This window comes from Suricata suricatta, chromosome 17 (genome assembly GCF_006229205.1).
Source record: "Suricata suricatta isolate VVHF042 chromosome 17, meerkat_22Aug2017_6uvM2_HiC, whole genome shotgun sequence".
In the NCBI taxonomy this organism is placed as follows: Eukaryota; Metazoa; Chordata; class Mammalia; order Carnivora; family Herpestidae; genus Suricata; species Suricata suricatta.
In genome coordinates, this window is record NC_043716.1 from 19,218,164 (window position 1) to 19,234,053 (window position 15,890).

The 15,890-nt window shown below is 42.2% G+C and overlaps 1 protein-coding gene and 1 long non-coding RNA gene across 2 annotated transcripts in view; one reads left to right on the forward strand and one right to left on the reverse strand.

Moving 5' to 3' along the window:
• MYO1D (myosin ID) overlaps positions 1–15,890 on the reverse strand; it is a 265,312-nt gene that overhangs the window by 69,004 nt on the left and 180,418 nt on the right. The window contains exon 22 of the mRNA XM_029926993.1: positions 14,740–14,894. Coding sequence (XP_029782853.1) covers positions 14,740–14,894 — 155 coding nt within the window. The remainder of the gene's footprint in view (positions 1–14,739; positions 14,895–15,890) is intronic.
• On the forward strand, positions 8,705–11,401 carry LOC115281392. The gene is made up of 3 exons (XR_003904278.1): positions 8,705–8,875; positions 9,944–10,291; positions 11,366–11,401. It is a non-coding gene; the product is annotated as an uncharacterized LOC115281392 (long non-coding RNA).

Consider the following 15,890-nt stretch of genomic DNA (forward strand, 5'->3'; position numbering starts at 1 on the left):
TGTAATAGCTAACAGTTAATCAAGACTTGTCAGGTGCTCGGATGTTTATTTTATGCCTTTCATTTTGCCAAAGGTGTCCTTTCAGGTTTGAGTTCTGTTCTTCTGAACAGATGGCTATCATTTAACTAACAACAATGCTGAGTTTATTTACCAAGGATTCATGGTCTAGTCACAAAATCGTGAATAGGATTGAGCTTCCACTGGTGACCGGTGAAAACAGGGCCTAAATAAGAGGTTTCAAAGAGGCCCTAGAGTTAGCGGTTAGAATGTCTGGGTTTACAGGACATAAGAAGTGCTTGGCAGAAAATGTATGTAAGAAGGTAACAATATGGCTTTGAAATTTCGTACCCATTAAATAGGTTACTTGGTGAAAATATTTCCCTTTGCTAGTGGTCCTAAGCTCTTTATTCAACCGTATGAGAGGACCAATAAACTGTCAAATGACAGGGGTCCCATGGGCAGAGTCTCAAGTCTTAAGAACTGCACCCTGGTCTTCTCAGGACCCCCGATGACTTCCCAATTACAGACTCGCTGCAGAGTAACGACTGTAGAAGTCTGCTCGCCCAGGAATTGGGATTAGCTGGCTGAATTCAGAACACATCTGCAACCGGAGTCAAGTTCTTACACCACACATGCCTGGAGCTGGTCTTCAAATTGTACAGTGCCAAAAAAGTAAACTTTTGAGTTTAAAATCACAGAATTTCGCATAGAAAGGAACGCTAATATTTTAAAGATCAGACTATACTTCCATTCAACCTTAATTTTTTAAAAAAATAATTTGGCTTTTGCCCCCAACACTTTACTAATAGCACTTCTGAAGGCCAACAAGTCAAATGGACTTTTCTGGGCCTTACTCTCCTTTCCTGCTGCTCCTCTTCTGTCCAAGAGATGACTCACCCCAGCCTCCCTCTGCCTTTCTGACCTCCCACCCATGAAGCCCAGGAGTTGCCTAAGGCTCTAACCTGGTCCCTCTTTTCAGTCTATATGTCTCCTTGGTGACTTCCTCCAGCTTTGGTATCAATTCAAACTCATTAAACTGCCTTCCAGTCCTTGACAATCTGGTTATTCCTCCACCTTTCTGGTAGTATTTTCCCTTCCCTTCCTTTTCCCTCCATTCCCTCCCCTCCCCTTCCCTTTCCTATTTTCTTCTCAAATGTTTATTTATTTTGAAAGGGGAGGGGCAGAGAGGGAAACAGGGAGAGAGAAAGCGAGAGAGAGCGAGAGTGAGAGAGAATCCCAAGCACGCTCTGTGCTTTCAGCATAGAACCCGGCTTGGGGCTCAATCTCAAGAACTGTACGACCATGACCATCATGACCTGCACTGAAATCAAGAGTCAGATGCTGAGCTGACTGAGACCCCCAGATGCCCCTTTCTGGTAGTGTTTCTTGCCACTGCCATCCACACAGCCTCTCCTGCCACCACACGGGACTACTTCTCACTGTTCCCAGACAGGGCCCACGAGCTTTCAAATATTTCCTTATGGCTTTGTTCATGCTTTCTTCTACCCAAAATACACTGTGCCGTCTCACCTGCACATCCCTCTCCAGGCCCCAGGCCCCAGGCCCACGGGTGATAACTCACGCCTGTTAACCAGATTGCTGACGTGTCACTGACACACGATTAAACTCCACATATTTCGAGTATGTAACCTGACCAGTTCTGAGGTGCGCATCCCTGTGAAAGTATCCCCACACTCAACATACCCATCACCCCCAAAACGTTTTCCGGTGCTCCTCTGCAATCGTGTCTTCCTGCCCCTCCCCACTCACTCTCTTGCCAGACAACCACTAATCTGTTCCCTGTCACTAAAGATGAATTTGCATTCCCTAGAGTTTTATGTCAGTGAAATCATAGAGCGTGTACACTTTTCAGGTGGGCGTCCTTCACCAAACATTTGTTTTGAAATGGATTTTGAAATTCACCCATGCGGTAGTGTGGTTACATAGCTCATTCTTTTTATTGCTGAGTAGGGGTCCTGTGGATGGACCCCTTTGCTTATCCATTCCCCTGTTAATGGATGTTTGATTGTTCCTGGTATTTGGCTGCTACAAATACAGCAGCTGTGAACATTTGTGTGTAAGCCTGACGTGGCCATTTGCTTTCCCTTCTCTTGGTTAAATACCTCGCTGTGGCAGGGCCTGAAATATATGGCAGGCATGTGTTTAAGCTTTAAAAAAAACCTGCCAAATTATTTCCCAAAGTCATTCAATAAAGGTGACAATACAAATTATCCAATTAATAAAATTTTCCCAAACGGACAGTACAGTTATCCAAAAATTATTCAATAGTGCTGAATCCTATCTTAGGGAGAAAGCATTCAGTCTTTCATTATTAAATATACTAGCTTTAGATTTTTCATAGATGTCCTTTATCAGATTAAGGAAGTTACTCCTATTGTTAGTTTGCTGGGTTTTTTTGTTTTTTTGTTCTTTTGTTTTAATCAGAAATGGATGTTGAATCTTGTCAAATGCTTTTTCTGGATCTACTGAAATGTCATACGGTTTTTCCTTTTAGTTTCATTTATATGTTGAATTACACATACTGATTTTTGCATCTCCATTTCCAATGAATATTGCTGTTCTTGTCTTTTCTTGTGATATTTTCATCTGGATTTGGTTGTCAAGGGAAGGCTGGCTCAGAGGATGAGCTGGGAAGTATCCCCTCAATTTTCTGGAAGAGTTTGTATAGTACTTATATAATTTCTTCCTTAAGAATATAGAATTCACATCAGTGAAGCCATTTAGACTTGGAGTTTTCATTGTAAGAAAGTTTAAACTACTAATTTAATTTCTTTAATAGACACAGAACTATTCTGCTTATTTATTTCTTCTTGTGTGACCTTGGAAAGTTTGTTCCTTGTAAGGAATTTATCCATAAGCCATCAGACTTAAGGGCATAAATAGGGCACCTGGGGGGCTCAGCAGGTTAAGCGTCTGACTTTGGCTCACATCATGATCTCACAGTTTGTGAGTTCGAGCCCTGCATTGGACTCTGTGCTGACAGCTCAGAGCCTGAAGCCTGCTTCAGATTGTGTCTCCCTCTCTCTCTGCCCTTCCCCTGCTCACGTTCTGTCTCTCTCTCAAAAATAAACAAACACTAAAAAAAGATATATGGACATAAAATATTAATAAAGATATTCCAGGTTATCTTTTTAATACCTACAGAATCTGCATGCACGTCTCATCGTGATATCGGTAATCCGTGTCTTCTGTTCTTCCTTATAACCTGACTAGATTCTCATCAATTTTATTTTGGTCTCATTGATATTTGCTCTTATTTTTCTGTTTTCTGTCCCATTGATTTCAGCTCCGATCTTTATTATTGTCTTTTGTCTGTTTTCTTTCATCTAATTTGCTCTTATTTTTTCTAGTTACTTGAAATGGAAGCTGAGGTTACTCATTTGAGACTTTTCTTCTTTTCTATTCTAGGTATTTCGTGCTATGAATTTCCAGTATTGTGTTCTTTTAGCAGCATTACACAAATGGCGCTAGGCTGTGTTTTTCTCTGAATGCAGTTCAAAATACTTTCTATCCTTCCTTTTAATTACCTCTTTGACCCTTGGGTTACTTTGAAGTGTGCTATTTAGCTTCCACTCATTTAGGGATTTATCAGCTATCTTTTTGTTATTGTTTCATTACAGCTGGGATCTATGAATCCATTACATTAACTGTGACTTGTGTCAGGGCCCAGACAGAATACAGTGCAGATACGTGCCTGGAAAGAATGTGGGTTCTGATGTTGTTAGGTGGAATGCTCTAAAAATGTTAATTCGCTCAGTTCGGCTGATAGTGTTTTTCAGGTTTTCTATACGCTTACTGGCTTTCTGTTGATTTGTTCTATCAGTTATTGAGGGGGGTATTGAACTTGCCGACTATGATGGTGGACTTGTCCATTTGCCCTTGCAGTTGTGTCAGTTTTTGCTTCTTGTGTTTTGAAACTCTTATTAGAGACATAAACATTTAGGTTTATAATATTCTCTTCAGGAATTGACCCAATATTACTTTGTTGCTGTTATTTTTTAAACTGATAATTGTCTTTTCAAAAGAATTAAATAAGAATCTGATATATTTACTCATGTAGCACTGATTTCTAATGATCTTTATTCATTTGTGGAGATCTATATTTCCATGTGCTATATATATTTTATGTATGTATGTATGTATGTATGTATGTATATAGGTATGTATGTATGTATTTGAGAGAGAGAGAGAGAGAAGGGGAGAGGGGCAGAGGGAGAGCAAAGGTGAAACAGAATCCACACTCAGCATGGAGCCAGATGCAGGGCTTGATCCCATGACCCTGGGATCACGACCTGAGCTGAAATCAAGAGTTAGATGTTTAACTGACTGAGCCACCCAGGTGCTCCAAATCTTTTTTTAAAGTTTATTTTTGGGACAGTGTGTGCACAACTGGGGGAAGGGCAGAGAGAGAAGGAGACAGAGAATCCGAAGCAGGCTCTGTGCTATCAGCACAGAGCCCTATGTGGGCTCACAAACCCACAACTCACAACCATGAGATCATGACCTGAGCTGAAACCAAGAGTCAGACGTTTAACCTACTCAGCCATCCAGGTGCCCTCCATGTGCTGTATTTTTTTTCTGCCTAATGGACTTCCTTTAACATTTTGTGTCCTTTAGGTCTACAGGACCCACAGGTAATGAATTGTTTCAGCTTTTGTGTCTCTGAAAAGTCTTCAATTCATCTTCATTTTTGAAAGGTATTATTGCTTGGTACAGAATTGTAGGTTGGCAGTTTTTTCCACTGGTATTTCAAAGATGTTGTTCTGGGGTGCCTGGCTGGCACTAACAAGAAATCTGTGATACCTTTATCTTTTTTCTTTGTACATAGTATGTCTTTTTCCTCAGGCTGCTTTTGAGATTTAATTTTTTATTAATGGTTTCGAGCAATCTGTGATATGCCTTGGTGTAGATTCTTCATGATTTTTCGCATGTAACTTCTAGGATCTGTGGGTTTATAAAGTATTTATCAAATTTGGAAAAATTTCAGCCATTACTTCTTCAAAAAATTTTTTTTCAGTCTTCCCCCCTTTGGTTGGGGACTTCATTCACACATACACTGGACCACTTGAAGTTGTTCCACAGTTCTCTGGTGACCTGTTCCTTTTCCAAAAAGTTTCTCTTTCTTGCTTGTGTTTCATTTTGGATGGTTTCTACCGCGAGGTCTACAGGTTCAGCCATCTTTATTTCTGCAATGCCTAATATACACTGTTAATTCCCTCCAGTGTACTTTCATGTCCAGTGCTGTAGTCTGCGCTTCTGGAAGTCTGATTTGGGTCTTTCTGGACACCTTCTGTGTCTTCAGCGGTTACAATGCAGTGATAAGAACCAGCTTAATGGCTTTGTTGGCCATTTCTAACATTTGTGGCAATTCTCGATTGGCTTTGATTTTTCTTCTCACAGCGGGTTGTATTTTTCTGCTCACCTGCGGGCCTATTATTTTGATTGAATGCCAGACATCGTGAACTTTACTTACTTAAATGCTGGATAATCTTGTGTTCCTTTAAATATACTTGAGCTTTTTCTGGGTTGTGGTTATTTGGAAATAATTTGACCTTCTCTTAAAAGTTTTTATTCACTATTTTTAAGTAATCTCTATACCCAACATGGGGCTTGAACTCCCCACCCTGAGATTAAGAGTTGCATATTCTATGAAATGAGCCAGGCAGGTGCCCCTAATTTGATCTTTTTGGGTCTTACTTTTAAGCTTTATCAGAGGAGGTGCACCTGGGTGGCTCATTCAGGTAAGCATCTGAATTTGGCTCAGGTCATGATCTCGTGATTTGTGAGTTCAAGCCCTGCACTGGGCTCTCTGCTGTCAGTGAGGAGCCTGCTCTGGATCCTCTGTTCCCCCACTCTCTCTCTAAAAAAAAAAAAAAAGTCTTCAAAACAACAAAAGGATTTATCAGAAAAAAGCAGAGCAGTGTTAGGTCTAGGGCCAGTCATTCCCCAGCACTGAAACAAGACGCTTCTGTGAGCTACATGCAATGCCCAGTGAATGATGAGGTTTTCCAGTCAGTTGCTGGGGACTCCCGCTCCTCCTCACTCTCTGTGGGTGCCAGGGGCGGTCACTGTTGGCATTTTTGCATTGTCCTTTTTCTCTCCGATAGTTTTCTAATACCCATGCCCTGATTGGTGTTCAGATACTTCACGGGGATCTCTGCAGATTTCTCGAGGTCTCTGTGGAGCTGTCTTCTGTTACCCTGGCCGGCAAACTTCGGTGGCCGTGGTCTCCCCACCCCAGGTTCCACATCGGTTCTCCCTCCGAGTGCCTTGGCCTGGAGATTCTCCTAAGACAGTAAGCTGGGCACCTGCCGGCTTCCTCTCATTTGCTTGTCGTGTCTCATGAATCATTATCCTTTACTGTCTGAGATCCAGTGTCTCGGAAACTCCTGTCTCATGTATTTTGTCTGTTTGGGGCTCTATCAGAAAGGAGAATAAATCTCATCCCTGTTACTCCATTTTGGCTAGAAACATTTTAATGTTTATTTATTTTTGAGAGACAGAGCACAAGCAAGAGAGGGGCAGAGAGAGAGGGAGACACAGAATCTAAAGCAGGCTTCAGGCTCCAGGCTGTCAGCACAGAGCCCAACATGGGGCTTGAACCCACAAACTGTGAGATCATGACCTGAGCTGAAGTCAGAGGCTTAACTGACTGAGCCACCCAGGTGCCCTAGAAGTCTGCCACTTTTAACTTAGAGATCTCTGTGTAAGCCTAATATAAATGCCACTTCTCTTTGATAAAGTTTCCCCAGAACACTTTCCCTCTTACTCCTGTCAATATACTCTGACCTCTGTGTTTTAAGCCACTTCCTTTAGACTTCTGCAAACTTATTACAATGGTCTCCCTTGATAGATCACCAGCTTCTGGATGGGAGGAGTTTGGTCTTTGTATCCCCATGCATGAAGATGATATCTGACGTGTGACCGAGCCTCAAGCCTCAAGAGATATTTTTTCCCTGTTTCTTGGTGCTGCCTAACCGGAACTCACTTTCATTTTATTGTTACCATTTGTAAGCGTACAGTTCAGTACTGTGAAGTTTATTTACGGTGTTGTGAAACACTGCCAGAACGTTCTCATCATTATGCAAACAGAAATATGTAGTTTTTAAACTGAATGAAAAATTTGGTGCAGATTTTTAATTTTACAGAGAAGCCACGGGACAAAAAAGTTCGATCTGCTCAAGAGCTTACAGCTAGCTGGTGGCAGAGCTGGGCCAGAAGCCACATCATCTGTTTCTGGTCAAACCTGCATTTCTACCGGGTCTGCTAACTCAATGCATATGCTAAACACAAAAGACCAAGAACTAGCCATTCGGCATCAAAGAAGCCTCAGATGTGGAAAGTCAGAAGTTACTAATTCTGAATGGCATAATTTAGCTAGGCTGGGCTTGGGTTTTTCTGTTTTTGGTTTGTTTTGGTTTTTTTCTCCCACTTCTTTTGGTCAGCAAGTAATAGAATATCTTTCAACAAATTGTTCCCTAATTTCTCCCCCCCCCCCCCCCCCGACAAAGAGTTCTCTGAGTCACCTGGTCCTGTAAGTTGCTTTCCTTTTCCATTTCCTACAAAAATTTCTCTTCTCTTTATAGCCTCAGACGGATTCTTTTCATTTTCTGTGATATCACTAGGCCTGATATCTTCTTCCTAAGACCAGGATAGAACTCCTTGCTTCATTTGGTAATGATTCTATCTTACCAAGGATGGTGTGTGGATCATGCTGATTTTTTTCTTTTCCACTATGAAAATTTTATGTGAATGTGCTGGCTACTAGCTGCTTTGTTTCTGGAAGAAAAGATATTCCAAAATAATCTCATAACTTTTAAATAGATTTACTTTTGGTTTTAGCATTTAAAATTATACTTATAGATGGGGCGCCTGGGTGGCTCAGTTGGTTAAGCGTCTGACTTCGGCTCAGGTCTTGATCCCATGGTTTGTGGGTTTGAGCCCCATGTCGGGCTCTGTGCTGACCGCTAGCTCAGAGCCTGGAGCCTGCTTCAGATTCTGTGCCTCTCTCTCTGACCCTCCCCTGCTTGCGCTGTCTCTCTCTCAAAAAAAAAAAAACATTAAAAAATTAAAAAATAATAAAATGACACTTATAGAAAATGTGCCATTACAAAGAAGTCTGGGTGTTTCTTATTGCTATTGTTCTTCTTTACAGAGCTCATGACTCAGGAGACATTTGTTTGGTCCCAGGCTTCTGGACAAAGGGTGTGCATGGATTCCTCTGGATTCCTCTCCCCACAGCACCTGCTTGCAGTCGGGATCTGCTTCTCAGCCTCTAAGCTGTGGAGCCGGCTTATGCACACAGCCTCTAGTTGTGGTGTTGAAGTCTTTTACTCATTTTGCAGTTGCTGATCTGAGCAGGAATCTCTACGTCTTGCACCCCTGTCAGCTTACGGACACGGAGAGTCTGAAATTACTTTGAGTTCTTCCATTGTTAAAAATGAGTTAACAAAAAGCTGGAACCCCCAGCTCTTTTGGTTGCTGATTTAGTATCTTGAATATCCATTCACTTCTGTCCCTAGATGTATTTATTACATTGCTTAGAGCTGTAATCCGTAACCAGACAAGGAAAGAGGTATTCATAAAGGGAAGGAAACTTAACAGAGTTCTTCCCTTCTTTCATACACAAGGAGGGCTAAGTTACAGCTTCTGGTTGGCAAGAGCACACATCCGCGGGGAGGGGCTTAGAGTGTCCCACCGCCAGGGGCCCCCGGCAGTCACCGACGGGAGTCCTCTGAGTGCCCGCCACTCTTCTGAACACTAGGGCAACTGGGGTGAACAGCTCCAGGACAGTTCCTGCTAACCCGGGGCTTATACTCTCGCTGGGACACATGTGACAGAGGAAGAAGTAAAGGTAAGTGCCGAAGGAGATAGGAGCCACGGGGAAGTGAAGTAGGGCTGCGGGCAGGTGGTGCTGCGGGGAGGAGGGGGTGGCAGTGGGGGGCAGATGGCTGTTCTCTCCCGAGATGGTCAGGGAAGGCCTGAGGGGGTGACAAGGGAGTAGAGGTGATGGGTGTCCCTGTCAGCCTGGGTTTCTAGAACTATGGAAACAGGCACTTCTGTGCCTTCCTGTGGATCTCTCCTGGGGACACTGAGGGTGGCACATCGTGGTCACTCACTTTTCTCTCACCATGAATCAGGTGCTTTTGATAATTGTAATTCTAACTGGCCCAAATACTCCATTAAGGAGATGGACTAAAATTTAATCAACAAATCCTCTACAGTTGGCTATCTACATTGTTCTCACCTATTTTATTGTTGTTTATTTTATACTTTGAGTGGTTATATACACTACTGTGCTTAGGAGGCAGGCATTCCAGGAAAGCAGCTTGGGAATGCAGAGGAAGGGCCATGAGAACATGTACTTGGGGCCCAGGACAGAGGAGAGGGAGACACACACGGGAGCGGCGGGAAGGCAGCGAGCGGGGACTGACGCAGAGCAGGGCCGGGAGCAGAGCAGGGCCGGGAGCAGAGCGGCCTTTGTGCTTCCTTTACCTCAGGTCAGGAGGCCTCATGCCCCCCGCACCTGCCTGTGCTTCCTGGGACAAACCAACGGCCTGTTTACTGGTCTGAGTCTACTCCTGAGTTAAAAGAACAGAAGCAATGGTGTTGTTAAAAAAAATTTTTTTTAAATGTTTATTTTTCAGAGGGTGGGGAGGGGCAGGAAGAGAGAGAGAGAAAGAGGGAATCTGAAGCCGTCTCCAGGCTCCCAGCTGTCAGCACAGAGCCTGATGGGGCTGGGGCGCGGGGATGTCAAACCCATAAACTGTGAGATCAGGGTCTGAGCTGAAGGCCGGCACTTTAACGGACTGAGCCACCTGGCGCCCCCGCAATGGTGTTTCTTTAAATTAAACAGATATTACAGATACTGCTTATGAGAAACAAGCAGCAGATGGCACTGACTTCTGGCTTTCATCCACAGAAACAGAAGAGGAAAAAGAAGTTTCTACGCTCGAGCTGGGGTTATAACCGAGGTTTCCAGCATCCAGACAGGCAAATGCCTGGACAGCTGCTCAGGGCAGATGGGTCCTCTGACAGCTGAATATCAGAGTTTCTGGTGCCGCTGTGGACTGGGCAGCCAAGGCGACACCATCTGTTTCCTAGTGGGCAGAAAAGCTCACGACCGGCAGGCAGCTGCTGCTGAGAAGGAGACACAACCCAGAGCGGAGCCAGCCGCCTTCATCCCCTCTGCAGAGCAGCCTGGCCTGGCGAGCCGCTGGCCCCACCGCCAGAGAGAAGGTTCTACCCAACACGACCCCACAGGACGAGGGTATGCCCTGACGGTGGCGGGTTTGGTCTGGTTTTTATTTTTATCTTTTTTAACTTAAACATTTTTTTTCTTATGGGGCGCCTGGGCGGTCCAGTTGGTTGAGCGTCCGACTTCGGCTCAGGTCATGATCTCCTGGGTTCCAACCCCGCCTTGGGCTCTGTGCTGACAGCTCAGAGCCTGGAGCCTGTTTCAGATTCTGTGTCTCCCTCTCTCTCTGCCTCTCCCCCACTCACATTGTCTCTCTCACTCTGTCAAAAAAAACATTAAAGAAAAAGAAAAATATTTTTTGAGGATAGTCGACACATGATATTATATTTGGTTTCAGGTGTGTCCCAAGAGGATTTACTTGGATTTATTTCAAAGTATTCAAATGACGTAAGATAGATAATTCACTCATAAAACTTTTTTGTCCTTTTCCACTTTTCTAAACAGGAAAAGAAAATGTCCAGGAATTCAGGCCTATATAATAGGCCTAAAAACTAGCTGTCACTTATTATAAAAATGAAACAAAAATTTTATATAAGTAACACATATATTTAATTGCAAAAGGTTTACAGTGAAAAATAAATAAACCTCCCACCTACCTTTCTCCTAGTACCCTATGTCCCCTCTCCCCCTCCAGAGATAACACTGTTACCCGCCTCCTGCATATCTTTCCAGAAATTGTCTATAATATATATCATCATATATGTACGTATGTATACATATATACACACATATAAAATATACACGTATAGTTTTTCTTTCTTATTGGCTATATTTAAAATGAACAAAGGCATACAAAGCCTCTGAGAAGAACCACAGTAAAGAAGCATGTTGAACTTCATTAGCATATCCCACTGGTATTTGACTTTGGGGCGCCCCGCTCCGCCCCCTGCCTGCCCTTTGGTGTAACTTCTGATCTGTGGAACAGCCAGGACTTGAATGATTTGGCTGTTATCAGGTGTTTCTGGAGAGGGTCTACTCTGCTTGAGTGGTCTTTTTTTTTTTTAACGTAAAGATTTATTTGCTTTGAGCAGGGCAGCTATTTGCTGAAATGTAGTTTTTTAAAAATGTTTACTTATTTATTTTGAGATGAGAGAGAGAATTGAGCGAGAAAGAGAAAGAGAAAGTTCCAAGCAAGCTGCCAGCACAAAGTCTGATGTGGGGCTGGATCTCATGAACTGCAAGATCATGACCTGAGCTGAAACCAAGAGTCAGACGCCCGACCGAACGAGCCACCAGGTGCCCCTGAAATGCAGGTGCCCCCGGAGAGGTGAGGGTACCACGCATGGTTGTCTAGAGCTTCTGTTCAGGTTTTGACGTCACGTCGCCCTTCCGCTCAGGGTGTGACCTTACTGCAGGACCGTCCGCATCAGGCTGCCTCTTCCCTTGGCTGGCATGTCCCTTCTCTTCACCCTCCTCCTGACCCCGGGGTCAGCATGGCTTAGAAGAAGTTCCTTTAGGCCACAGGCACTCTCGGACCAATTTGGGGGCATTTTGTTCAGGATTAAAAAGTCTCCACATGGATGAGACTGGACTATAATTTTCTTGTGCTATCCCTGTTTGTTTTGAGTATAGCATTGTGCTGGCCTAATAAAATGAGATGCCCTTTTTTTTTTAAGTACACATTAAAAATGTTTTTTACAATGTTTACATTTTTTTTGTTTATTTTTGAGGGGGAGAGAGACAGTACAAGTAGGGAAGGGTCAGAGAGAGAGAGGGAGACACAGAATCTGAAGCAGGCCCTAGGCTCTGAGCTGTCAGCACAGAGCCTGATGCGGGGCTCGAACCCACAGACCGAGAGATGACCTGAGTCGAAGTCAGACGCTTAACCAACTGAGCCACCTAGGTGCCCCAAATGACATATTCTTTTATCAAATTGTTTAGTTCTCCCTCTTCTTTCTGATACTTGCTTAGAATTTTGCTGATGGATTTTAAGTCCTAATCCTCTATTTTTTTTCAATTTTATTAATTTATTTTGAGAGGGGGGAGGGGCAGAGAGAGAAAATCCCAAGCAGGCTCCGTATTGTCAGTGCACAGCCCGATGTGGGGTTCAGTCTCACTAACTGTGAGATCATGACCTGAGCTGAAATCAAGAGTCAGACACTTAACTGGCTGAGCCATGCAGGCGGCCCTCTCTTTATGATTTTTTAAAGATAATGACTCCTGTTCAAATCGAATCTATCAATGCTATAATTAGCTACTTTGAGCCCTTCCCTCTGCGCTCTAACCAGAGAGCCTCTCAGAATGTACTTCCGGGAAATTATCTGGAAGATAAAATATTGGTCTGAAGTTAAATCCCTTTCAACTTCAGATTTCTGCAATTAACCCAGGGACAAATAAAATCATGTGCCCCGTCACTGTACTTGCAAAACACAATATGATATTTTTAATGTTTACTGATTTATTTTGAGGGTGGGGAGAAGGAGAGAAAGAGAAAGCGAGTGCAAGGGAGGGGCAGAGACAGAGAGAGAGGCGGGGAGAGAACCCCAAGCTGACTCTGTGCTATCAGCACAGAGCTGATCGCGGGGCTCGAGTCTATGAACCATGAGATCATGATCTGAACCAAAATCAAAGGCCAGATGCTTAGCCGACTGAGCCACCCAGGTACCCCAACACAGTGTAATTTTCAAAGTCACACCAATGATACGATACTTGGTAATAAAGGAAAACAGCTAGAAAAGAAATCAAATTAACCTTTCCTTAAGAAGTCAATAACAAGTTGATGACTAAATCTAAGTCAAAATTCCAAGGCTGAATTTCCTGGGGGCAGCGGGTAGGGGTTTTATCTTTTATCTATGCTTGACCTTTTATTCACAGAATAAGAACATCAAGAATAAACTATAAAAAAAAATCTGGCATTTTGACAGCCTTTTTCTCTTCCTCCCATTTATAATTTTTAAGGACATTTAAAATTCTTCCATCTATTAAAGATAGGAGAGAATACAACTAGAAATGTTATCTCAGAATGCATATGCTAGGGAGAGAAAGCTATTGACAGCGCTAGGACCAGTTCCCATTTCCCCCCCACTTACAGAAGCATTCAACAGAAGTCGGAATTTGCTAAACAAGGACCTCGATTGAGAAAAAAATATCTTAATTTTTTAGGCAAAAACTATGTGTTAGTATAGGCATCTAAATTAAAATCCCTGTAATCATCCTTGCTTTGCTCTAACTAAATTTCAGGAGGAAAAGAAGCCTCCTCGTTTGAGCCACGCCTTCACTGTAGATCTCTCCATGCCTCTCCCTCCATTCTCAACTCCCTGGTATTCTCGTAGCTCTCTTTGGCAGATGGAAGGAAATTTTTCAAAGGCTTATCTGTTTAACACTGCATTTTTGGTAATTCCTTAGATTCTTATTCTTTTCCACCATATGACCATTACACATTATTTTATTCACACCATTGAAGAGCACTTAACTACATATGTAGGGACCTATTTTGATCTAGAATACAAAGTTTAATAACAAAATAAGTGGTCTGCACAGCCCACTTCTAAAATTATACTGCACACACTGATCAGCAAAATGAACACAGTTGAACTAGACAGGTGGACATCTAATTGGAAATATGTCTTTGTTTAGAGAAAGAAAAGCCATGTCTAAATTAAAAACATACATACACATACAATACTAATAAGGAAAGTCAATTACTTTTGGCAACACAGGAAGTGTCATAGAGGAAGAAAAGAAACTGGACCCTTTGTTTTGAGAAACAGTTTTCCCCTACTCTCAGCGTGGTTGGGGTGGAGGAGGCAGAGACAGTTGGCCACAGTGGAGAGAACATCTGACTTTGGAGTCAGAAACACCCTACCCCTAATGCGTGATGATGTCCTATGGGAAGGAGAACCCCATCTCTAAAACAACTTCAGTAAGTAACCAGACAGATCATTCACTGGTCCACGTCACCCTCAGCATTGATGCTTTGGGCCTGTTTCTCACGTCACTGTTCACAGCACACACACATACACAAATACCCCAGACGTCTAGGTTCACGGTGAATATGCCATGTGCCACCCAAATGCTGTGTTTTTGTACAGGTTGTTGCTTCTCTCAGAAATTCCTTCAGTCTTCATGGACCTATATGTAATCCTAAACCTGTCTTCTAATTTAGTAGACACACTCGCTGATTATATTTGGGATAAATGAGAAGCTGTGACAGTAAGTATATAAAGTAATTTTTCTGTCTTTTGGATTGAACTATGTTTGGGTTGGTGATAAAGAAATCGCCATTGGGGAAATCTCTCATTTTTGGTCTAGCGGAGACTGGAAAAGCAGACAATCATTCCTAATCTTGAAACTAAGCCTGGATGCTCATTTTGCCTTCTGTGAAATGGATGATGTACATTGTTCTTCTAAAGGAAAATAACTCAATACATTGAAATTGACACAAAACAAATTCAGTAAGAATTACGATGAAAGATTTCATATGTTCAAAACCTTCCTCGGTTACAAAAATCAAACTTTACCTCTTGAAATGATTCACCAGGACTCCAACAAGTTCTCCAATTCGACTCTCATGGGTTGGCTGTTTGCTGAAAAGGCAGACAATGAGGTCTTTGTTGTCTTTTGTATGGAACACTACAAGTTGGTCCTTTCCATTAGAGACACTCAGACCAGTCAACTGCAAAGACATAAAGCATGGAAAACTATTAGGATGGTTTTTCAAAAAATAAATATAAAAATACATTTCATAATTATCTATATATATATTTTTTCAGTTTGTTTATTTTGAGATAGAGAGTGTGTGCACACGAACTGGGCAAGGGAAGAGAGAGAGGAGAGAGAATCCATGCAGGTTCCACACTATCAGCAAAGAGTGTGATGTGGAGCTCGATCTCACGTATCATGAGATCATGACCTAAACTGAAATCAAGAGTCAGATGCTCAACTGACTAACCTACCCAGGCACCCCTAATAATATATTTTTGATCAGGGACTCTGGTGGCTTCAATTTTTACCAAGTTTCATGGAACAAGCAAGATGGAAGTAAGATTAAAAATTAGTGATACTGGAAACAAAAATAATTGAGAAAAATCAATGAAACAATGAGCTGGTTCTTTCAAAAGGCCAATAAAATAGCTAAGCCTCTAGTCTGAGAATAAAAGAGAGATGACCTAATTACCAATATGATTCCATACTGGAGGAGGGGATAGCACTACAGACCACACAGACATTAGAAGGATAACAAGGAAAAATATTCTCAACAACTCTGTACATAAACTCAACAACATGACGAAACCAAATTATCCCTTGAAAGCCACAAACTACCAAAACTCACCAAAGAAGAACTAGATAACCTGAGTACTGCTTTATCTATTAAAAAATTAAATTTGTGGTTAAAAACCTTTCAAAAAAGAAAACTCTAGCCTCAGATGACTCCACTGATGAATTCTACCAGATGTTTAAAGAAGAAACAACACCAATTCTTCATATCTCATCTTGAAAATGGAAGGGAACACTTTGTAACTCATTGTATAAGGCTAGCATTATCCTGATACCAAGAAAAGATAAAAGCAATATAAGAAAACTGTAAATCAATATCCAATACTCTTCATCAATATGAATGTAAGAATGGCCAACAAAATATTAACAAATAGAATCCAAAAATATATAAGAA